Raw genomic sequence first — 26094 nt, 5'->3', positions numbered from 1 at the left:
CACCCTTGGCCTATTATACCCGCAACCCAGGGCTGGTGGATTCTTACTTATGTGGCTCCAGAGGCTCAGGCCGCCCCACAGAGATAGTGGTTGTAGCCCCAGCCAGGGAGCCTCCATACGAGAGCATGGGGGCGCCTGAGTGCGCTGGGCTGGGGACTCCCGGGGCTCCGCTGCCCCTGCTCCGCCAGGGGGCGTCCCGCCCCGGCTGCTGCTCGGCTGCCGCCGGGGTAGCGGCTGGGGGCGAGAGAGCCGCTGAGCTCGGCCGGGCCGGCTTGCGGGGAGTCGCTGATCCGCCCCCCCGGCCTGGCGGCTCCCGCTCCCTGCGGGCCCAGGGCCAGGCGGGGCGTCCCGGCTGGGGAAGAGCCCGACGCGCCGCGTCCCGCCCCCCGGTGCCACCGCCTCAAAGCTCCGGCGTGCGAGCGCTTCTCTCCGCGCCCCGCTGCCCCCGGGGGAGCTTCTCCGGGGCCTGCGGCTGCCCTAGCACCGCCCCAGCCCGCCCGCTGCACTGACCGGCCCGCCCCTGCTGCTGAGCGCAGCCCGCTGTACTCCCAGCCATGCCGGGCCCTCTCGCCCCGCACGTGTCCCGAGTGCGGGCTCTGTACCGGCGGATCCTGCTGCTGCACCGGGCGCTGCCGCTGGAGCTGAAGGCGCTGGGCGATGAGTACGTGAAGGAGGAGTTCCGGAGGCACCGCTCGGTCGGGCCTGCTGATGCCCAGCGCTTCCTGCGGGAATGGGAGGCAAGTGCCCTAGGACAAGCCTCACCCCCCCCCCCCGCCGCTGCTGGGGGGGCTGCGGGCCACCCAGCTCCTCCCTCACCTCGGTGTTGCCTTCGGGCCCTGCCTCGGCTAATCCGTCAGCTCGCAGCCTGGGGCTAAGGCCGGGGATGGGGAGTCAGGAGATCTGGGCTGTGCGCTGACTTACTGCGTGGCGTGACCTGGCCTGGGGGAGTCTCTAGGCCCAATATTTTCAAAAGTAGCTGCTGAGCACCTGCAGCTCCCAGTGACCTCATTGTAGAAAATTTAGGGCTTAATTTCTCTCCGCCTCAGGCCTTCCCTGCATAGTATGGAAGCTGTGATGTTTAGACACCTCTGCAAAGTACCCTGAGAACTGCAGATTTTTTTTTTAAAAAGCTTATAAGTGTAACCTATTTATTATTGTATACTAACCTCTAACAACCTCAGCACAAAGTTAAGGGATACCCATGATAATAGGCTTCTCTCTGCGCAGGCTTCTCTCTGCGTGGCACCAGACTGGTAGAACTCTCATAGCGCTTAAGGTTTTGGCTGGGGTGGGGGGGAGTAGTAGCAGACCTCCTACTAACTGTCATGTCCCTCTCTCTCTCTCCCCCCCCCCCCCCCCCCCCAATTTTCCATTCAGTTTACCCTTCACCACAAGATGCTCTCACTGGCCAGTTCTCCAGCTGTCTCCCAGATCCCAACAATGCCTTGTCAGGTATTCTCTTGTATGCCTAACCTTTCCAATTAGCTAGATCTGAGACTGTGCTGTAAATATTAGAGGTCTGTGCCTTGGGCATTTTGGCACTCTACTCCAATATTGGCATCTGGACACACTGGGGGCTTTAGTGTTTGAAGTTGGTGGTACGGAGCTCTGGTTCATTGTGTGAAGCAGAGCCTCTGTAGAAAAGGCCAAGGCATGAAACACCAAGAGAGGTCTAACAGCTTCTCAAAGCCCATGACTCCTGGCAGCTTGAGTATGTAGGTCTCTGGGCATCCTTATGCATTCATGAGCTCAAAGCGGGCATGGGGCAGAGTTTCCTGATATTGGTATGTGTAGTGGTCTGTCACAATTATTCTTAGTCCTAGCACGTCTGCCACAAAACCCATAGTACCTTTGAGGCATTCCTCTGACCTTGCATTGGCAGAGGTAGGATCTCTTGATGCATTGGAGTGTTTTTTGTGCTAAGGCTGATGCTCATGCAGCAAGAGTCTGTTTTTCCCAGGTAGGAAGTCTTGACAATGATGATCTAGCACCTCTTACGCTATGGATTTCACAAAGCAGATAAGATGCTTAGAACCCCTCCATCACCTAGACAGTTCCAGCTGTGTAAATGAGGGCAGACTGAGTATCAGGGTGATAAAGGCTGTTCTTTGGACTCAGGTGAGCAAGAGGACTAGTTTTATGCCAAATAATTTCTGCGGTAGAGGAACACACCAATGCCTACAAGAGAGGAGCCCAACTTTCTCCAGTTCTTATAGAAGCTGACTAAACAAATGCATTTTAATTGAAACTGGTCCAAAAATTTGCTAAGTCCCCAGTTGAAGTACGTAGCCCAGGATACTCTTGCATCTTATTTTGGACCAGCAACTGAAGAAGGTGTAGCAGACCTCTCATGCAACTGACCAAGCCTGGAAGACAGCCAATGAAAAAAATATTTTCTTTGTGAGGGTGATCCCAGCTATCTAACTGTCTGGAGTGACTCAAGAGCAAGAGTACCAACCTCAGGGCAGCACCAACCCCCCAAATTGGTCATGAGTTCTATACTTAGATGTCACCAACCAATTATCAAGTATAAACTCTGAGGCACTACAAGAGCCTTAACACAGGGTCACAGACAGTTCTCTTGGGTACTCTCTCTGTGTTACCACCCGGATAAGCCTACCTTTGTGCTAGATGGTACGTTACATCAAGAGTCACAGCAATATTCAGGTTACTTGTAGTCCCAAAGGACCAGTCACTTACCTTGGGTCAGTTGCACCTTAGAGCTCACACCAAAGACCATGCTTGTAGCCAATCCTAAACTAGCTAAAGATTTATTAAATAGGAAAAGGAAACAGAGTTATTTACAAGGTTAAATCAGGTAAACATAGGTAGAGAAATAAGCTACAATCTTAAATTTCAAAAGGTAATAGTAGATTCTCTAATAAGCAAGCTCTGTATGTCCTTTAGGGCTAATCTAGGCTAAACTGCAGGGGATCACTGGCTTATGTTTAGGAACCTTGCCTCCAGGTTCCAAGCATCAATGAGAAACAGTTCCTTCTTGTTACAGGTTTTTATTCACTTCTCCCCTTGCGCTCTGAGCTGCAAACTCATCTAATGGGAGGAATTCACTTGCATGACTCATCTTGCATCTCATGGCAGAGAGCAATCAGCAAAGTCTTTTGTCCTCTTTAATGCTCCATAGTAGTTTGTTTGGAGTTGATGGGCCTTCCCTGTTGAGCAGGACATAACACCTTCTGTTGGAGACCAGCATTTCACACTAGTTAATGTCCCTCTCCTGTCTAGTGATTTACACAGTTACTGAGGCTTACAATACAAATGCTTAAATATTATTGTGTAATATGGGATACATATTATAAGTGAGAATGCATGCAGCAACTCACAAGCATTCAATAAAATCTAACACATTCTTATAATTCTAATATCTATTATAACAATACTATTACACAGGTGAGCCAGACTGATTCCAGTTATGGATATGTCGGTGTTCAATTGGGACATGGGGATCTTGGCATGAGCTGGTACCTGGTCTGTCAGCATCATACCCTCTACAGCTCTCACCCTCCTTATGTGAGTTTTGTGGAGTCAGCCATGGATAGAAGGAAGACTGTTTGTATTGATCCTGAGTATATTTAGAGGAAGGGTTTACAAGATCAGAACACCCATCTCAGTCTGAATCAATCAGTGATATAGTCTCACAGGTGGTAGGAGAGGAGGGAGTGGTGGATTAGGCCTTCTTCTGGAGGAGGACACCTTTCTCTTTGCCTTTCACTGGAAGAAAAAGCTAGTGGTTTGCTCATGGCATCAAGAAAAGACAATGTTAGCTAAAGATATTTTCTCCACCAGCTGGGGAAGGGATGCTGCTGTACTTTTCAACAGCCTACCTCTAGTAGCAAAGGATGTATTAAAGCTTATGAGACACAAAGGTTTAATGATTCTAATAGTCCCATATTGGTCTGATCAGGTTCAGAATCTGGCCTCAGTAGTCATTCAGAACTAGTACTTCTCTATCAACCTAAGAGCCATCTCTCTGACATCTTGTTCCTTTTAGGTTAGAGATCTTCAGGTATGGTATCTCTGAGCAGGTGATTTGGTCCTCCTGGCATTTCAGAAGCCATCTACAAAAAGGAGCTACAACTCCAAGTGGATAATTAAGAGTCCTCTCCAAGGTGGTCTTGAAGTTTCCACAATAGTGAGTCTGTCCTCTTGTCAATGCTCTTTTCATGACAAAGGAGGCCCTTCCTCATGAGTTTGGTTTAAAAGGGTCTTGGAATAGACCAAAACATTTAGACAGTCCATTTAACTTGTTGTTTCTTTTGTCACCAGTTCACTGGGCATGGCTGTTACTAGAGGACTATACCTGAATGAATATCTGATTGCATTTCACATTGCTAGGGACTGGCTGACCTGAAACTAGAAAGTTATGTCAATGTTCGCGCAATTCAGATGAACGCTGACCATAACCTACCTTCATGGATGTTTTCATCAGACATATGTAAAGTAGCTGCATGGTTTTCTCTCCATATGTTCACAAAGCATTATTGCATAGGCTCCTCATCCAGGAGGAAATCCTGTTTTGGATTCTTGCATTTCCAAGGTGGAGAAGGCCAAACTCTTTTACCTGGAGAAGTTTTTTTTTTTTAATGTCAAGATATCCCAAATTTTCATTTGTCTCACTTGTGTGGGTTTGTCTTTCTGATAATTATTTCTTTCAGCAGACTTCAATGTTATGTCCAATTACTTGATTTGTAAGAGGTCACTTGCTGCTCCTTATACTGTTTAATGCTGGACGTAATAAAAGAAGATCTCAGTTAATGCTTTTGTCACTAACCTTGTTATTGCCACTTGTTTTAATGTCTGTCTCTCTTTTTGGACATTTTTCAGTCTTTCTTTCCTGAAGTGAGAGTCCTGCACAGATGCTCTCATTAGACAGGGAAAAATACGTAATTTATAATTCTACTTCTCTAAAAGATCCTTTTTCAGGATTCTCGTTCACCTGCCCGGTTCCTGTAAGAGTCTGGAGGTTAACTTTTAACTTTTTTTAAAGACCATTTTCTCTTACACCTTGTTTTTCATTTTTGTCTGAGGTGCACTTTTTTTATTTGTAATCTCACATTGATCATCCTGAATGGTTTTTTCTTTCTCTTAGCTTCATGTCCTGCTCAATATAAGAACGGAATAATCAGAAGGCAGCACTTTTAGAGTCAGCAGTAGAGCCATGGAATGGCTAACGGGGGACCTGACTTGCATTTTTTATCTCACTATTGCTGACCTTAAGGGTCAAAAAACCTTGAGAGTAAGAACAGTTCCATCAGCTTTTCAGTAAGGAGTCACAGCTTGGGAGTGAGAATCCTACAAGATATCCTTTTCAGAATTAAAAAGTAAATGATTTTCTGATTTTCATTTCCCCATACCAGCTGATAGAGCTTGAAAACTGAAAATCTTGGTCATACCTCTCAAACAGCCCATGCTACCATGGATTTTATTTGGTAGTGAATTCTATAATTAAAGCTGTAAAACAGTTTCCTCTCATAGCTGCCTGTAGTGTACAACTTTGCGGTTTAAATTTTCCATGTTTGGTTCTTTTCCAAAAGTGACTTGGAATTTTTTTTTAACAAAATTCCTTTTAGTCCCATTGGAGTTGTAAAAATACATGGTTTTTCAGCAAAAAACCTGAATTTCAAAACCTGAAACTTAGGATGATCTTTAATGAGCACTAATGGTTTTGCAAGGCATGGGGGTGGGAACGGGAAATTGCTTTAGATTTAATAGTGTCTGTTTGAAAATGGCATAGTGCACACTTCAAGAGGGATGCATTATATGGACAATTTGAAAAGATACCAAGGAAGATTCAGGCTTTGCCAAGCTGTTCATGTGGATCCTTTTACCTATATCTCAGTCTTCTTATTTCCCCCCCAAATTGTGTCAGTCTGAAGGTGTGATAACTAAAAATCTCACATTTATTTCACAGAGTTAAGGGACTTTTTGCACCTTAGAATGTGCTAGGACTCCCAGAGCCTTGGAATCATGAAATAGATAATTGGACAACAGGCCCCAAAGCATTTCTTCATCATTCTCTTCCCTTGCTGGGAAACAGGTTCTCAGGCCAGTGTTATCTCTTTTTTTTTTCTTTTTTTTTTTTATTCCAGTGGGATATAGGGCATCAGTCTATCCCTTGGCTGGAGGGAATAGCCCATTCAATACTAATTTCGTGGAGGCTCTAGATTAGTTCTTGAACATCCTGCAATAGTGCATCTATGAAGTGCATGTATATGGCACACTTAAAGAAGTGTGCACTAGTGGTACTAGCATATTGCTTATTACAGCTGTGCTTCTAGAAATTCTGCGTGCACCCAGCTTCTTTTCTTTTCTATTTTTTCTTTAAAAAACATCTAGAGGCATTTTTAAAACTAACAAAATCATCCAAAGCACAAGACTTGGTGGTCATGGTAGACTTCAACTACCCAGACACCTGTTGGAGAAAATAATACCGCAGGGCACAAATTATCCAACAAATTATTGGAATGTACTGGAGACAATTTTTTATTTCTGAAGCTGGAGAAAGCTATTGGAGAGAGGCTGTTCTAGATTTGATTTTAACAAATAGGGAGGAACTGGTTGAGAATTTGAAAGTGAAAGGCAGCTTCGATGAAAGCGATCATGAAATGATGGAGTTCATGATTCTAAGGAAAGGTAGGAAGGATAATGGCACAAGAAAGATAATGGATTTCAAGAAAGCAGACTTTAGCAACCTCAGGGAGTTAGTAGGTAAGATCCCATGGGAAGCAAATCTAAGGGGAAAAACAGTTCAAGAAAGTTGGCAGTTTTTTAAAGAGACATTATTAAGGGCACAAGAGTAAACTAGCCCATTGCGTGGGAAAGATTGGAAGTATGGCAGAAGACCACACTGTCTTAACCAGGAGATCTTTCAATGATCAGAAACTCAAAAAAGAGTCCTACAAAAAGTGGAAACTAGGTCAAATTACAAAGGATTAATATAAACAAATAACACAAATATGTAGGGACAAAATTAGAAAAGCCAAGGCACAAAATGAGTTTAAACTAGCTAGAGACATAAGGGTAACAAGAAAACATTCTACAAATACATTAGATGCCAGAGGAAGACAAAGGACAGGATAGGCCAATTACTCAATGGGGGAGGAGATTTGGGGGGGGGGGCATGGGACGGGACAACAGAAAATGTGGAAATGGCAGATGCGTTAAATGACTTTTGTTTCAGTTTTCACTGAAAAGGTTAGTAGCAACTGGACATCTATAATAAAGTGAATGCCAGTGAAAATGCAATAGGATCAGAGGCCAAAATAGGGAAAGAACAAGTTAAAAATTACTTAAGCAAGTTAGATGTCTTCAGGTCACCAGGACCTGATGAAATACATCCTAGAATGCTCAAGGAGTTGACTGAAGAGGTATCTGGGCCATTAGGGAATATCTTCAAAAAGTCATGGAAGACAGGAGAGGACTGGAAAAAGGCAAATATAGTGCCCATCTATACAAAGAGAAATAAGGACAACCTGGGAAGTTGGACCAGTCAGCTTAGCTTCAGTAATTTCCAGAAAGATAATGGAGTAAATAATTAAACAATCAATTTGCAAACACCTAAAAGATAACAAGTTGGTAAGTAACAGAACAAATCATGTCAAACTGAACTAATGGGTTTTTTTGACAGGATAACATGCTTTGTGGATGCGGGGGGCGGGGGAAGAGGGGGAGATGTGGTATATCTTGACTCTCGTAAGGCTTTTGATACTGTCTTGTATGACCTTCTCATAAACAAACTAGGGAAATACAGCCTAGATGGAGCTACTCTAAGGTGGGTGCGTAACTGGTTGGAAAATCATTCCCAGAGAGTAGTTATCAGTGGGTCACAGTCAAGCTGGAAGGGCATATCGAGTGGTGTCCTGCAGGGATCAGTTCTGGGCCCAATTCTGTTCAATATCTTCATCAGTGATTTAGATAATGGCATAGAGAGTACACTTATAAAGTTTGTGGGCGATACCAAGCTGGGAGGGGTTGCAAGTGCTTTGGTGGATAGGATTAAAAATCAAAATTATCTGGAAAACTGGAGAAACGGTCTGAAGAAAATAGGACAAAAGTCAATAAGGACAAAATGCAAAGTACTCTATTTAGGAAGGAACAAATAGTTGCACACATACAGAATGGGAATGACTGCTTCGGGTGGATTACTGCAGAAAGGGACCTGGGGGTCAGAGTGCATCACAAGTTAAATATGATTCAACAGCGTAATGTTGTTGCAAAAAAAGCTAACATTCTGGGATGTATTAGCAGGAGTATTGTAAGCAAGACACGAGAAGTAATTCTTTTGCTGTACTCCACACTGATTTATACCGCAGATGGAGTATTGTGTCTACTTCTGGGTACCACATTTCAGGAAGGATGTGGACAAATTGGAGAAAGTCCAGAGAAGAGCAACAAAAATGATTAAAGGTCTAGAAAACATGACCTATGAGGGAAGATTGAAAAAATTGGGTTTGTTTGGTTTGGAGAAGAGAAGACTAAGGGGAGACATATCAGTTTTCAAGTACATAAAAGGTTGTTAGAAGGAGAAGAAAAACATTCTCTTTAACCTCTTGAGTATAGGACAAGAAGCAATAGGCTTAAATTGTAGCAACGGCAGTTTAGGCTGGACATTAGGAAAAACTTCTTAACTGTTAGGGTGGTTAAGCACTGGAATAAATAGTCCAGGGAGGTTGTGGAATCTCCATTGCAGTTTTTTAAGAGCAGGTTAGACAAACACCTGTCAGGAATAGTTTAGAATACTTAGTCCTGCCGTGAGTGCAGGGGACTAGACTAGATGACCTCTTGAGGTCCTTTGCCGGCCTACGATTCTATTAAATGCTAGATAGTGTGTCAAAGCAACTTTGAAGTTTCACAATTAAAATGACGTAATAGTTAAATTTCTTACAGTAACATTAACTTGGCATGTTGCATATGTGAAGTATTTTTATTCCTGATTTTCTTGTTAGATGTATAGCTTACTGTTGCACAAATACAATTTTAATTCCTGGACAGGCTTTTTCCTCACTCTCTACACACTGTACAAGATGCATATTGCAATGTGGTTCGATATATTGTGTTAATGGAGAGAGGGAATGTGTGATCCTATAATTAAATATTGTATCTGAATGTAAGCACATGAGAGCTGAGCTAAAGTTGCAAATGTTAACTTTGTCATTTCGTGACTTTGAGTATCTAATTATGCAACCTTAATGTTCTCAGAATTTTTTTGTTTTTTTAGTGGATTTTCCTAGGTTTTAAAAGAAATCCTTAATCTGGAACTACTTGACTTTGTGGTTGAAACTCCTATTAACTCCAAGAGAAGGCTTGGCCTTGCACCACTGAAGTCAGTAGAAGTTTTAACACTGATTTCATTCATAGGAGGATCATGCCCACTGTGTGTATCATGTCTTATTGAGTATGTATACTGGGCCATTGATAATTGGGACTGTGGTTGTGTTGTGCCTTCTTGTTATCCAGCCTTCCTCCTGGATACTTACTAATTGTTAAAATAGCCCTGGCATTTTTGACCAAAACTTACCACTGTTCCAAACAATTTTATTGTTCTTACTTTATTATTTACATAAAAAATGCAGATTCAGGAAAGTGAGCGCATCAGGTGTTTATGTCAAGGAAATCAATCCACATAATTTAAGTTCTCTGTTTCATATTTTGGGACCATCTTTTGTAACATAGTATTTTAGGATTTTAGTTTCAGGACAGCTCTCCTTGGATATGAACCCAAATCTCAATGTGAAACTTGAACCTATGATTTAGTTCACAGGCAAGAATGCTGCCATCTTAAATATATTTGCAGAGTATAAAAAGATAGGTGAAACATTAAAGGCAGATTTTAAGACTAATTTTAAAGAAAAATGAGAGAAATGGGATCAAGTTTGAGATATAATGTCTCAATAGATAAATGAACACAGAATAACCATTGAGTTACTGTAATATTGCTGTATTTAAGGTCCTACTTCATTTGTGATATTCCAGAAATTGCAGATTCTGCAATATTAGGCTTCCACCGTAGTTTTATTTTAAATCATCTTACTTTGCACAGTCCACAATTTGCATACATTTTGAGTTTTGCAACACACTTTTTTGCCCATTAGTACTTCAAATGATCTTGGAGAGTTTTGGGATTCATCTGCAGTTCTACAGCGTTTTCCAGAGTTAGCAGAGGCAGCAAAGCAATCACTATTGATCTTACCTAATTCTGTGGATGCTGAGTGTGCAACATCTCGATACAGACAAGTCTTCACAAAGCAAAGACAGGACATGAAGGAGACCCCTGTAGTGGGGTGTGCTGCAGTAATATTCAGTGCCTGTAAAATATAAATGGCTAAAGTGACTGAATTCTATAGCAGTTCTGTTAAGAATTTGTCTTCTGAATTTTATATTGCACCAGTCACTTTTTAAAAAAATGAATAAGAACATAAGAACAGCCATACTGGGTCAGACCAAAGGTCCATCTAGCCCAGTATCCTGTCTTCCGACAGTGGCCAATGCCAGGTGCCCCAGAGGGAATGAACAGAACAGGTAATCATCAAGTGATCCATCCCCTATTGCCCATTCCTAGCTTCTGGCAAACAGGCTAGGGACACCATTCCTGTCCATCCTGGCAAATAGCCATTGATGGACCTTTCCTCTGTGAATTTATCTAGTTCTTTTTTGAACCCTATAATATAATATAGTTGCACCAAATTGTCTGGTTGTCAAAAAAAATAATAATGAGGAGGCATAACTGTCATGGATTCACAGGTCCCGTGCTCTGGAACAGCCCCTGGGAGAACTCCCTTCATTGTGTCATCCTTGCTCAAGGGTTGCACAAGTTCTCTGGGGTAAGCCCCTTGGCTTCACTGCCTCTTGGGACTGAACTTCACAGCCTTGAGCACCTCTGCGTCACCTCATGAGTTCCCCTCAGTTAGTCCACTCGAATTGGACATCTGGGGAAGGCTTGCACACCCAAAGAGGACAATGCAGCCCGACTTCCTTAAACTGGAGTGACTCCTAGAAAGTATTGTAAAGGCAGATGGGTTTATTAGATTAAGTCCTTACGTTAGCATAAAGAACGGAGAAGTTACAGCAAAGTCCACCGGGGTCTGTCCAGACCCCTGATCTCTCATGCGCTCTCTCTCTGACCTTCCTTGAGTCCCAATCCAGAAGTGAGAGTCCTGCTTCTAGTAGCCTGCACTATACAACACTCCAAAGCCATCCTCTGTCCTTTGTTCTGATTCCTGGGAAAAACAGGTCACCTGGCTACTCAGCTCAATTCTTTGTTCTCTGGCTGGTTGTAGCTGGCTGGCTTCTTGCAGAGGGTGGGTCCCAGGGTCATCAATTGCTAGGTTACAAAAGGTCTGGGACATTGTATGGGCCCAGACAGCTAGGTGGCAGTCACACTTGGTCCCCTGGGTCTCTGCAAAGATTAAACCACCTTTTCCCACCACCTAGTTAAACATGCAGTACATAGGGGAAACTGAGGGACACACAGTATTTATATAGAATATTAAGAAAAATTCCCACTTTGTCTCAAGAACATAATAAGTGAGTGTTTATCATTCCAGCAAATTTTTTTTAAACAAATAGGTCTACTGTGGCTTTTCCAATTACAACTAAGGTCTGTAATTACTATTCTACGATTTTCCATGTCTTGTCCGCAACTCCGCAGCAATTATTTGAAGAACATCCCATGATTCAGGTAGGGTCTTAGCTATACTATAATTTTTACTAGAAAGAGACAAGGGTCTCTTTAGTTTGCTTAGTACAGGAATTTAGGAAGCTTGTTAAAAAAATAAATCCCTAAACTCTTGAAAAGATGTAAGTGGGTAATGAAATATTTTTATGGGAAATCTAATTTGACTTGTTTGAACTTACAAAATAGAAAAATGAACTGCTTTTTGAATGCTGTTGCATGAAACAAGGCCTCTAAGAATTAGATTAATAGAAACAGTATGTATGTAAATGTTAAATTTATAAAAATAATTAGTTGTATAATGTCATGTTATGCCTATTTATATTTTATAGCAGTGGGCTCAGATTAATGGTTTGTATCTTGAAACCCGTGGGGAAGTATTAATACTAGAAGGAGATACTTCTAAAGAAAACAAGCTTTGTTAGTCAGGAACTGTAGCTCTTCAGGTGGATTCAAATGAGGCATATCAATTATTAATATACATTGCTTTCTATTTTCTAAATATTTAATATTTTAATTAAAATAATTGGTGCTCATTAACAAGAGGCAGCTGGTATAATTAGATTGATGATGATTATTGCCTGGGAATGTAATGAATGTTGGCAGAGCTGATAAGTAATTTAGCTCAACCTCTAAATTGTACAATAATTGATGGGTATGTATTGCTTAAAAACAAATAATAACAAGCTAATATTAATTACCAAACTGGTTGGGTTACAAATTATGGGTTAGTGTTGTTACAGCAGAAAATTCAGCTGCATCTTTTTTTATTCACTTCTAAGACATTTGAATTGTCCTCCTCCAATCCTTAAGGCTGCCATGTTACGAGGACCAGTCCTCTAGCTAAGAAGGTTTAGGCTGTCTTGGGGCTACAGAGAATCACTAAAGAGTGACAAGAGAGTCCATCTTCCTAATAAGCTAAATAAATTGCCTCTACCAGTTTCTAGCCATTGTTAGCCCTGGAGCACTGGATTTTGACAGCCTTTCTATGAGCTACCACGTGACTGAAATTGATTCAGAGTTATGCTTTACCATAGTGTGCTTGGCTCATTGAAAAAGGGAGATGCTTACATTGCTCTCTAGTAACACATGAAGGCATTCAGGAGCTGTGGAAAACATAATTCCAACTATACATATAAAATGATGGGGTCTAAATTAGCTGTCAAGAAAGAGATCTTGGAGTCATTGTAGATAGTTCTCTGAAAACATCCACTCAGTGAGCAGCGGCAGCCAATGTTGGGAATCATTAGGAAAGGGATAGCTAATAAGACAGAAAATATCATATTGCCTCTATATAAATCCATGGTACACCCACCTCTTGAATACTGCATGCAGATGTGGTCACCCCGTCTCCAAAAAGATATGTTGGAATTGGAAAAGGTACAGAAAAGGACAACAAAAATTATTAGGAGTATGGAACAGTTTTTTGTATGAGGAGAGATTAATAAGACCAGGACTTCTCAGCTTGGAAAAGAGGCAACAAAGGGGGGATATGATGGAGGTCTATAAAATCATTTCTGGTATGGAGAAAGTAAATGAGGAAGTGTGTTATGAGAAGGAGTAAATAATGAGAACTAGGGTTCACCAAATGAAATTAATAGGCATAGGGTTACCAGGCATTCAATTTTCAACCGGAACGCCTGGTCGAAAAGGGACCCTGGCGGCTCCAGTCAGCACTGCTGACCAGTCCATTTAAAAGTCCAGTTGGCCACTCTCAGTGGGGCAGGCAGGGTGCCTGCCAGCTCCACATGGCTCCTGGAAAGCTGCTGACATCTTCCTCCAGGTCCTAGGCGTAGGGGTGGCAACAGGGGCTCTACACGCTGCCCCATTCTCGAGCATTGCCTCTGCAGCTCCCATTGGGTGGGAACTGTGGCCAATGGGAGCTGTGGGGGCAGTGCCTGCAAGCAGAGGCAGCGTGTAGAGCCGCCTGGCTCCACGTCCGCCTAGGAGCCAGAGGGAGATGCCGGCAGCTTCTGGGAGCCACCTGAAGTAAGCACCGCCTGGAGCCCTCGTCCCCTCCCGCACCCCAACCTCCTGCCCCAGCCCTGAGGCCCCTCCCATACCCCAAACCTCTTGGCCCCAGCCTAGAGCCCACTCCGACACCCCAAACCCCTCATGCAAAGCCCCGCCCCAGAGTCTGCCCAAGCTGGAGCTCTCACCTCCCTGAACCCCGTGCCCCAGCCCAGAGCTTCCTCCTGCACCCTGAACCTCTCATTTCTATCCCCATCCTGGAGCCTGCACCGCCAAATAGAAAGTTGCAACCCTAAATAGGCAGCAGGTTTAAAACAAACAATAGGAAGTATTTCTTCACACAGTCAAGGTGTGGAACTCTTTGCCAGAGGATGTTGTGAAGGCCAAGACTATAATAGGGTTCAAAAAAGAACTAGATAAGTTTTATGGAGGATAGGTCCATCAATGGCAAGGATGGGCAGGGATGCAAAACCATGCTCTGAAGTATCCCTAACCTCTGTTTGCCAGAAGCTGGGAATGGGCAACAGGGGATGGATCACTTGATGATTATGTGTTCAGTTTGTTTCCTCTGAAGCACGTGGCATTGGCCACTGTCAGAAGACAGGATACTGGGCTAGATAGACCATTGGTCTGACTCAGTATGGCTGTTCTTATGTTCTGGAGGGGCTGGTCATTTAGACAGAGTACCTCTAGGATTATTAATTGTTCTGTTTAGTTTTTCTCATGAATGCTTCAGATAAAAGCTCTCATAAATCAATGTTATTTAATCAGATTCATTTCCAAACTGTTGATATGACTCAAGATGTTGGGTTTATTTACTTATTTTTTACATACTGGATGACTGCAGGATGTGGTTTTAGGGATTTTATAATATTTTACAGAACATAAATTAAATGCTGCTATTCACACACACTGTCTGATGTTCTGCAGGGTCGGCCTTTAATATTGGCCTCATATGATCTTGATGTGACTTCCGTTAAGTTCAGTGGGTTTTGGATTGGGCACTATATTAAGTAACATGTGAAAGGCCCCATCCAGCTTCCTCCCTGTCAATGATTGGGTCTCCTACTTTCACATAACCACAACATCATTTCCTGTTTCTGAACTCCTTGGGCTGGTGTGATTCTCCCTACATCACTTTCACTTGTTCTTAAGGTCTTTGCCCACCCACAAATGGACTGAGATTTGAGAGGTGAAACTGAAAAACAATTTTTCAGGTGATGGTTGAGGAAGATCATTTAGGGGACTGAGCTTCCGCTATCATCTGTGAATGCTGGAATCAACCTGGGCTATGAATGGGAAATCTGGGGTGCCTGTTTGATTGTCCCTCAGCAACTGTATTGGATATATAAGCTTAAGACCGCTGCTACCTTTTTGTATTCTGCTGTAAGTGACAATGAAGTACATTGATTAGATGATCTGGTCTTTGTCTAACTTTCAAAAATCTATTACATTGTTAAATATGATTTTTGAAGCATTTGTCATTTCAGATTTTAATAAAAATAGTGACCTAAGATTCAGGAGTGCTATTTCATTGACATAGTCGAAAGGTCACTAAAAACCAATTCTGCAGTATCTGACAATGTTGCATTATGTGGATCAAAAACTATTTATTAAAAGTAAATTCCTATTGCTGCTGATAACCTTAACCCTAACTTAGAGTGTTCAGTGAGCATTCGGTTGTAAGGATCACATTGGAAACTGTTTCCTTAGGGTTTTTTTTGTATTTCTCAAAGTCAGAAAAGACTTTTCTCATTCATTTGAGTGTCTTTAGTTGTAGCTGATGAATGAGAGAGCTTGTGAGAATCAGACATGACCGCAGATAGGAAATCAGGATGCTGTTCTGACTGTCAGGCTAGATGTGTGTGGTGTGGCTGCAGTGACTTCCCTTAATCCGCTTGATCTGCTTTGGCATTAAATGCTTAGTCTTATTCACTCTCTGTGCAAGGCAGAGAGTTTGTTTTTTCTGCATCTTTTTGATTTGGGAAGTTTCCATAAAACAGCATTGAGGTGTAGAGATCATTTGGATAGAACAGCGGTGGGCAAACTTTTTGGCCCCGAGGGCCACATCTAAGTATGGAAATTGTATGGTGGGCCATGAATGTTCATGAAATTGGGTTTGGGGTGCGGGAGGGGGTGAGAGCTCCAGCTGAGGGTGCGGGCTCTGCGGTGGGGCCAGAAATGAGGAGTTCAGGGTGCGGGAGGGGGCTCTGGGCTGGGGCAGGGGGTTGGGGTGCAGGTGGGTGGGACTGAGGGGTTTGGAAGGCAGGCGGGGGATCAGGGCTGGGTAAGGGATTGGGCATCAGGGGTGCAGGCTCCGGACGGTGCTTACCGCAAGCAGCTCCCTGGAAGCAGCAGCATGTCCCCCCTCTGGCTTCTACACGGAGGCGTGGCCAGGCAGCTCTGCGCGCTGCCCTGTCTGCAGGCACCGCCCCTGCAGCTCCCATTGGCCCCATTTGCTGGCCAATGGGAGCTGTGGGGTTGGCGCTTGGGGCAGGCGCAGCGTTCAGAGCCCCTGGGCAGCCCCTAGGCATAGGAACCGGATAGATGTGCCACTGCTTCCGGGAGCCACGGAGAGCAAACCCCCAAGCCCACTCCCCGGCAGGAGCTTGAGGGCCAGATTAAAACGTCTGAAGGCTGGGCTGTAGTTTGCCCACCCCTGGGATAGAACAATCAAAATGAAGGTTCCCCAGACAGATTTGTAAAACAGGATTCCATTGTAATATAGCCTTAAAATTTCATGGCCCCATTCTCATTCTACCGGTGCTGCCTCCAAATCTAGAAAAACACAAGCCCCGTTAGGGCCCTTAGTCAAGAATCCTTATCATATAGTGGAATCTTGTCTTTCAGAGAGAATTGGAATGATCTGTGAGTATACCCAGTAGATGAATTTGTATGTGTGTGGTACACATCTGTCGTGGGAAGAAGCATTTGGTACCTCTCATTTGGAAAGTGACATCATTCTCTTTTAGATTAGTCTTTCCACTACTGAGGTCGGTAATTTTTGTGTTTTTCTTTGTTCACATGGATATGGTATAATGTTTGATTAGCTTCTTTTGTTAACTCTGTTATATGTAAATACAGTGCCATTTCCCCTGCATTCCAATAATGGTGTGGTCTTGAGTTAATGGAAAATGAGACTTAAAGGAGGATGTGAGATGGGCATTTGGTACAGGCCTTTACTGCATGTTCCAAGTTCAAAATGGCATGGGCAATACCATTAGTATTTTTAACACTGCTGCCATATTGCTATACCACTTATTGTTTTTGTTGTTAATATATGAATTTTAAAGCTTACCCTGTAGTTGTACCTACGTGATCTTATGTCTAAATATTTAATGCTTTCAGTAACAACAGTGAAAGTATCAAGAGTCATACTATTACTAACACATTATTTAAAAATATTGTAGTTTAAGTACAGAATTATGTCCTGGAACCCATTTATTCATCTGTGGATGATCCCTGCTTCTCTCATAAATACAGTTTAGTAATAGCCAACACATGATTAGGTCTCTCAAAAGAATATTATAGTGAACACACTTGTTATAATCAGCATTAAAAAGAATATGAAGTTATCTTTTAAAAGATAATTTAGGCCTCCACCTAGTGGTGGTAGGGTATTCTGTCCAACAGAAATGAGACAAACAGGAAAAACATTATCTCAGCTACATATAACCTATTTATCTTGTTATGGGGCTTGTAGATTTCAAACTTAACAAATCAGAAGATTGTGCACACAAATTATGTGCATAACTGTACATGACCGTGAGGTTTTTGTAACTTAGGGCCATCATGATTAGAACCTGTTATCCCGGGATTACATTCAGGTTCCTGAAGAACTTCTGAATCTATCAGAACATGATCTCCTGTTCTGCTGCAAATTTAATAATATTTCTGTTTTTTTCAGGGCTCTTGGATTATGCTTTAAACAAAAAGTCTAACTGGATATAAAAAAATAGTGAAGATCAAATCTGTAAAGCCCATCTTTGTTTGTATGTGTACAAGTAAACATATTTTGTTAAGTTTCCAACTTTAGCACTCCTTAATTATTTGGACAAAACTGACTTTATTAGGGGATCCCTTGAGTAAGAACTGCTGAGTATGGCTTTGAAGAAGAGGAAAAGTTGCCAGACATTGTCTTTTCCATTTTGTTATTCTTCCAGTATCCAGTTTTATTATTTGTTTCACAGTAATGCCTAGAAACCCTAACCAGATTAGGGCACTATTGGGTTGAGGTTCTCTACAGACACATAGTCAAAGACAATAACTGCTCAAATGAGCTTGTAGTCTTACCTTACGACAAAATGTAACAAGTGAGTGAAACAGGCTGGGGAAAAGTAAGATGGAGTAACAGAAAAACAGTTTTTTTTCATAGAGCTTCTGTGTGCATGATTTGCAGATAGGGAGCTAAATAAGGAGATTTGTGCCAGTAATTTCTGCTTGCCACCTGCCTAGCTATTATCTGGAAATGATTTATAAACATTGCAGTAAAAGTGAATTCAAAAATAAAAAAGTAGAAAAAACTAGCATACCAACTTAAAAATCACTAGCTTTCCACAACAGCGATAGATAAAGTAGCATGTTCTGGAATAATTGCAGTCAAGTATCTAGTGCTGTGTTTGTGTATACGTTAAGCATGTCCACTTCAGTACTGTGAAAGCCTGTGTAAGACTGAGGATACCTCAAAAAAGTTATTTTTATGAGCTAATGTAGTGGATGCATTTCATATTGAATCTGGAACTCTTCTTAAATAGTAACTCTTACCATAGATGCATAAATTCCAAAGCCAGAGGGACCATTGTGATCATCTAGTCTGGCCTCCTCTGTAATACAGGCCATAGAATGTCCCCAAAATAATCCCTAGAGCATCTCTTTCAGAAAAACATCCAATCTTGGTTTAAAAATATCAGAGATGGAGAATCCACCATGACCTTTGGTAAAATGTTCCAATTGTTAATTACCCTAACTGTTTAAAAATGTATGCCTTATTTCCAGTCTATTTCTCGCTTCAACTTCCAGCCATTGGATCATGTTATAACTTTGTCTGCTAGACTGAAGAGCCCATTATTAAATATTTGTTCCCCAGGTAGATACTTATAGACTGTAGTCTTAAACTTAACAAAGAGAAGGTAAATTGATTGAGCTTTTTGAGTCTATCACTATAAGGCATGCTTTCTAATCCTTTAATCATTCTCATGGCTCTTCTCTGAACCCTCCTCAGTTTATCAACATCTTTCTTCAGTTGTGGGCACCAGAACTGGAAACAGAATTCCAGGAGCAGTTGTTATATATTGAGGTAAATTAACCTCCATATTGTGTACTCAAGATTCCCCTGTTTATACGTCCCAGGACTGGATCTTTTGGCCAAAGCGTCACAAAAGGAGCTCATGCTCAGCTGATTATCCCTCCCGCCTCTAAATCTTTTCATAGTCACTGCTTCTCAGGATGGAGTCCCCCATCTTGTAAGTATGGCCTACATTCTTTGTTCCTAGATGCATACAGTTACATTTAGCTGTATTAAAATGCATATTGTTCGTTTGCACCCAGTTTACCAAGAGATCCATATTGCTCCGAATCAGAGACCTGTCTTCTTCATTATTTACCACACCCCCAGTTTTTTGCCATCTGCAGACTTATCAGTGTTGATTTTATGTTTTCTTCCAGGTCATTGATAAAAATGTAGAAATAGCTTAGAGCCAAGAAATGATCCTTATGGGACCCTAATAGAAACATAACTGCTTGATGACAAGTCTCCATCGACAGTTACATTTTGAGACCTATCATTTAGCCAGTGACTAATCCACTTACTGTGTGCCATGTTCGGTTTTTAATCAAAATGTCAAGCAGTATCAAGTCAAATGCCTTATTGAACACTAAGTGTATTATGTCAATACTATTACCTTTTATCAACCAAACTTGTAATCTCAACAAAAAAAGATATCATTGGTTTGACAGGCTCTGTTTTCCATAAACCCATGTTGATTTGCATTAATTGCATTACTCTCCTTTAATTCTTTATTAATCAAGTCCCATGTCAGCTATTCCGTTACCTTGCCCAGTATCAATGTCAGGCTGATAGGCCTGTGACTACCTTGGTCATCCCACTTATCCTTTGTAAAAACTGGCACATTAGCTTTCTTCCAGTCTTTTGGATTTTCCTCAGTGCTCCAAGACTTATTAAAAATCAACATTAACGGTCCTGATTGCTCCTCAACAGGCTCCTTTAAAACTCTTGGATGCAAGTTTTCTGAACCTGCTATTTAAAAATGTCTGATATTAGTAGCTTCTGTTTAACATCCTCCAGAGTTACTAATGGAATGGAAGGAGTGTTATCACCATATAATTATAATGAGACTATATAATCTGTTTTCCCCCCAAATTCAGAACCGAAATATTTCTTGAGAACTTTTTTCTTTTCTGAACTATTATTGATATTTTTACCCTTCCTGTGCAGTAATAGACCAATACCATTGTTGGGGTTTTTTTTTGTTTTGTTTCCAACATATTTTAAAAACTCCTTTTTGTCCTTAGCTCTGCAGGCAATAGATTTCTTCTTGTATCTATTTGCTTCCTTCATCAATTTTCTACAATTCCTAACTTCTGATTTATATTCATATCAGCTTCCCCTTTCCTCCATTTGTTATATATTACCTACTTATTCTGTATAGCTGCCTTCACTTCCCCTCTTGAAACCAGGTAATTTTTTAAAACCAGCGTAGCCTTCTTCCTCAGTTATGAGATTGTGGCTTTTGGAGCATCTAATAAGGTGTTCTTAAATGATTCCCAATGTATCATTCACATTTTTCTTATTAAGTTCTTCTTCCTCCCAGTGGATTTGTTTTTAGCTCTGTGAAATTGGCCCTATTAAAGCAGCAAGTAAGTGTGTGTGTGTGTGTGTACACACTGGTCTGCAAATGTGATCAAGTCATGATCACTGGTACCTAAGCTACTGTTAATTTTTAGTTCTTTGATCAGTTCCTCATTATCTGTTAGGACAAGGTCTAATAAATAATTCCCCTGTGTTGGCTGCAACATCTTTTGTGTTAGGAAATTGTCATCTATAATGTTTAGAAATTCCAAGGATGTTTTAGAACTGGCAGCATGAGACCTCCAGCATATACCATTCAAATCGAAGTCGCCATGACTATGCAACTTTTGTTCCTATACATCATATATAAGTGTGAAAGAAGGTGGTCATCCTGTTCCCCAGTGTGATTTGGTGGTCTGTTGCAGACACCAACTAATGTTGTGCTTTGTCTATTAGTACATTGATCCATAAGCATTCAAGATAATTTCTTCCAAGTTATCAGTGACTTGGAAAGAGGTAATGGCATTTTTGACATGGAGTGCCAGTCACCCTCCCCTTTTGTGCACTCAGTCCTTCTTAAATAGGCTGTAACCACTGATTTTAACATTCCATTCATGCAAATCATCCCACCAGTTTCAGTAACACCAACTTGATGGAATTTATGCTGATAAATGAGCAATTCCAATTCCTCCTTTTAATTACCCAGACTCTAGCATTGGTGTATAGCAGTGGTTCTCAAACTAGGGCCTCTGCTTGTTCAGGGAAAGCCCCTGGCGGGCCGGGCCAGTTTGTTTACCTGCTGCGTCCACAGGTTCGGCTGATCATGGCTCCCACTGGCCATGGTTCGCCGCTCCAGCCCAGTGGGGGCTGCAGGAAGGGCGGCCAGCGCATCCCTCAGTCCACGCCGCTTCCCGCAGCCCCCATTGGCCTGGAGCGGCGAACCGTGGCCAGTGGTAGCCGCGATTGGCCGAACCTGCGCATGCGGCAGGTAGACAAACCGGCCTGGCCCACCAGGGGCTTTCCCTGAACAAGCAGTGGCCCTAGTTTGAGAACCACTGGTATATAGGCAACTCAGGAATTTCTTCTTTTCATGTTCTTTGGTTTCTTGGTTAATTTTATTCTCAACATCTGACTTTTGTGCTGAATGCCTATATTTCCCCCTTTTTTTACCCTCCCTTTTTGCTGTTAGTTTTATCCTCTCCTGGCTACTGTATCCAGTCTGTTCCCAAGGAGATTGGCCCTCCCTTCTATGAGGGCAGTGGACTCTACAGTTTGGATGGCCTCCATCTCAGCAGAGTCCACTGCCCTCATAGAAGGGAGGGCCAGTGTTCCACAGACGAAAACCCCTACCCTACACCATTTAACTAGCCAGCGCTTTACTTCCAGGATTCTCTGTCTTTCTTTGCTCGTGGGACTGGAAGGATCTCAAAAAAGATTGCTTGGATTCTTTTTTTCAGCATGCTTCTGAATTCCCTGAAGTCATCTACTATCTATGAAATATCCCACGACTTAGTGTTGTTAATGCCAGTATGAGCCATCACCAGTGGATCTTTGTGTGTCAACTTCAGAAGCCTATCCAATCGGACATCTCATGTCTTGGCTCTGGGAAGGCAGCAGGCTGTCTTGTTGTCTGCCTGTCCCATGTAGAATGTTCTTTTGATTCATCTGAGTATTTGATTCTCTAACAAGAATTGTCCGTCTTCCTGGGACGATTGGAGAACTTTCTGCAGGCAAGCTTGATTTTCTTACATGTTGGACTGATCTGCCATCTATGTGTGTCTGGTACATCTCTCCATTCCCTTGGACCTATGGGATCATGAGAGGTATATTTTCCAAAGTTTTCACATTGAGGACCTGGTATTGATTTGAAACTTCTAGTTGTGTGGAATTCTTCTTGATCCTCTTCTCTCTAGTGTCCACAGCCTGCCTATCCTTGTATGTCTGCAGCCATGTCAAGTGCTGCCATGACCTTTTGCCTCTGGTGGTTACAAATGGCCAAGCCTCTTTTCTGACTTCCTCCCTGTCCGATTCCTTGGTGGCCAGCTCAAGTGTTCCTTGAGCCTAGGATATTGGTATTTCCCAAACCTGGCCATCTCAGAACTCCTCAGCTCCTCTGATTCTCAGAAATGTCTCTCTTTGGCCCTCCAATCCAAGATGTTGTGTCTTGCTGGAGCATCATGATGAGTTGCCTGCGCAAATGTCAATATGCAGGTTTCAAAACTGTTTTAGTTTTTTAAGGATATATTTCGTAATTGCATTTGTGAGGGCGCACCTCTGCACTTTTGTCCCATTGGCTTACTTGCATGAAGTCAATTGCAGGATCAGGACCTAAGGTAAAGTTTACTGTGGTATTGGATTCTGTCAAATCAAGTATGCATTTATGTGAGGTGAGGAATTTAAAGTTTTGTTTTTGTAACCTTGTGTTTGGATTAGCAACATAGAGGATCTTCATTTTGCTTGAGAAGGCTTTTGTATTGCTGAAGGTTTTCATCACTTGAAGCTGGGCCATGTGAATGTACATACAGTAATAGCTTCTGTAATTGATTTCTTCCAGTTTACACTGTAACCTAATACTTGGAGTACACTGAGCGGCTTGTTGTTTGTACTGAAATCTTTTTCCTGTGCCTGGGAGCTACTAATTTCAAATTGTATTTTAATTGGCAATTACTTGGAAAATCAAGCTCTTGATAATTATAGTGCACTACAAAGTACATTGTTTATCTTTCTGATTTGTTTAAGGTCATATCCTTTAATTTCTTTTATATTAGATTTGTTGGGGTGTAGTGGGTTTAGATGACTCATTAAAATGATTTGTGCATTTTCTTTAGTTGTAGTGATCCATAGTACAGGTGAAAGCTGAAACTGCTGCATGTTGATAGTTTAGGGTAATAGGAATTTATCTGTTTTCTTTACATTAAGAAATGAAGCCATTCCACGGACTCAAAAAGTCAGATCATTGGTCATCCATCCACTTGCCTTATCTACCCAGCACAAAGCACTGGAAAGTGGCCCTTCTGGGGCAGCTGCAGATTTCCTTGATCTAGGGGAATCCCTGGGTGGCATAAAACTAGTGCAGCCAACTCTCTCTTACCTCTTTCCTTTCCTACTTCTCCTAGTTACTCCATTCCTGACATTGTAATGTATAGAATTCCTATAAGCCAACCCATTATATCTTGTATGGGTCAGTGTAGGCTATAACCCATTACCAATTCAGTTTGTCTGAATCTGGACCTGAATAGACCATCTCTGAGGATTTACTTCTCCAAGCCATTCAGTCCTTAACCTCAGCAGAGAAGCTATCGGCAAAGTGCTGAGTTGTGATGATGGTTTTATGACATGAGTACCAGCCCATAATGAACTGAATTCACCAATTTGTGTTATGGAGATCAGTGAACAGTCTTAATCTGATATCTACTGTCACTCCAGAACTTCTTGTTATAAAACATACGGAACTGTGAATTCACATAGTGCTTTACATATGACTATATCCAACTCTGTAATCTGCCATACTGTTAAAAAAAAAACAAACTCCATATCCTATTGCCAATCTTCCAAATGATTAATTCCCCCTTTACATAAAGAAATTTTAAAAGTTTAAAGCTTTAATAGATATTCTGGCAGTTTGTCTGTTTCTATGCATTATCTTCAGTTTTTGTTGACATAAGTGCCATTTCTGAAGTTTCCACATGATGGCAGCAAATACTTACATTTCAAAAGCTTCTTCCTAGACTGGAAGAACTCAGGAATTTTCATGTTTTAAATTTAATTTAATCAGATTGCTTACACTGTAAATTCTTTCCAAAAATCAAACACTAATCTTATACTTAGAAGTGTAAATATTTAGTATGGGTCCATCCCTCAGTCCTTCAGTTCTGGCCTATTTGTTTTATCCTACCCTTTTGCTTGGATACATTCCTCTTGCTTTTTTAATTATTTCTATTTTCTTGTCTTTGAATGACATTTTCTTTTAAATTTTTTACAAGAGATTCTGAAAAGTGCAAAAGTGATTTAAAAATATTTTAAGTTGAATCTATAGATTTTATGTTATTCTCCATTGTGTTTGCGCTCTAATATGTTTGAAGACCTTACGTGTCTCTGTAATCTTACTTCTATAATACATCCAAATAATCTATGTTCTAAAAATGTCAAGGCTGCAAATTTTAGCACTCAAAAGTCTGGAACTGCTAGAATTAAGGTTGCCAGTGCAATCTTAATTCACACACCCCTCACCCCCAGGCCCAAGCAGTATGTTTTTTTCAGTACATGATCTACTTTTTCCACAGGGCACCTGCCTTGTTCAGTGAATGAGGTAGTTATTCAGTATTTCTTTTTATTTTCCTCATTCATCCAAACTAGAGCTGGGTGAATAACTGATTGTTGGAAGTTCTGAAAAAATAGAAAAAAATCTATTTGGGTATGAATGACCATGAATAGTTAGGTTTCAGAGTAACAGCCGTGTTAGTCTGTATTTGCAAAAAGAAAAGGAGTACTTGTGGCACCTTAGAGACTGACCAATTTATTTGAGCATAAGCTTTCGTGAGCTACAGCTCACTTCATCGGATGCATACTGTGGAAAGTGTAGAAGATCTTTTTATACACACAAAGCATGTGTGTATAAAATTGCTTTGTGTGTATAAAAAGATCTTCTACACTTTCCACAGTATGCATCTGATGAAGTGAGCTGTAGCTCACGAAAGCTTATGCTCAAATAAATTGGTCAGTCTCTAAGGTGCCACAAGTACTCCTTTTCTTAATGAATAGTTATTGGACCAGAGAAAGCGTGAGAGTGACTCTAGCTTGGTGGTTAGGGCAGTCACCTATGATATGGGCGACACAAATTCAAGTCCCTGCTCCAGTGAGAGGCCCACCCTGGAATATCTGTCTCTCCTGTAGTGAAGGAGGCCCAAGTTCATATCCTGTTTCCACATCAGGCAGAGTGCGGAATTGAATCTGGGCCTCCCACATCCCAGGGGAGAGCCCTAAGGCCATGTCTACACTACAAAAGTACTCCGATTTTACAGAAGTCGATTTTGGGGAACAGATTGTATAAAGTCGAGTGCATGCATCCACACTAAGCACATTAATTCGGCGGTGTGTCTCCTTAGTACCGTGGCAAGCGTCGACATTCTGAGCAGTGCACTCTGGGTAGCTATCCCACAGTCCCCGCTGCCCATTGGAATTCTGTGCTGAACTCCCAATGCCTGATGGGGCCAAAAATTTGTCGCGGGTGGTTATGGGTAAATGTCATCAGTCAACCCTCCCTCTCTCCATAAAAGCAACAGCAGACAATCATTTCACTCCCTTTTCCCTGGATTACCCGAGCAGACGCCATAGCACGGCAAGCATGGAGCCCGTTCAGCTCACTGCAGCAGTTATGACCATTGTAAACACCTTGCGCATTATCGTGTAGTTTATGCAGAACCAGCACTTGAGAAACCAGGCGAGGAGGTGACGGCAGCATGGTGATGAGGACATGAACACAGATTTCTCTAAAACCGTGGTCCCCAGCAATTTGGAGATCATGGTGTTACTGGGACAGGCTCATGCTGTGGAATGCCGATTCTGGGCCCGGGAAACAAGCACAGAGTGGTGGGACCTCATAGTGTTGCAGCTTTGGGATGCAACA

The 26094-nt window shown here is 42.0% G+C and overlaps 1 protein-coding gene across 2 annotated transcripts in view; it reads left to right on the top strand.

The window, feature by feature from the left end:
- The first annotated feature begins 226 nt into the window (after nucleotides 1-226).
- The window catches only part of SDHAF3 (succinate dehydrogenase complex assembly factor 3), a 78894-nt gene continuing 53026 nt past the window's right edge, over nucleotides 227-26094 (top strand). The window contains exons 1-2 of one of the 2 annotated variants that reach the window (XM_048838208.2): nucleotides 227-737; nucleotides 1378-1452. In XM_048838208.2, the coding sequence (XP_048694165.1) occupies nucleotides 555-737; nucleotides 1378-1452 (258 nt within the window). In that variant the 5' untranslated portion in view covers nucleotides 227-554. The remainder of the gene's footprint in view (nucleotides 738-1377; nucleotides 1453-26094) is intronic. The other variant, XM_048838209.2, reaches the window with a different exon arrangement.

Source organism: Caretta caretta, chromosome 2 (assembly GCF_965140235.1).
Source record: "Caretta caretta isolate rCarCar2 chromosome 2, rCarCar1.hap1, whole genome shotgun sequence".
Classification (NCBI taxonomy): Eukaryota; Metazoa; Chordata; order Testudines; family Cheloniidae; genus Caretta; species Caretta caretta.
Note: the sequence above shows the minus strand (reverse complement) of the source record. Positions and strands in the feature narration are given on the sequence as shown.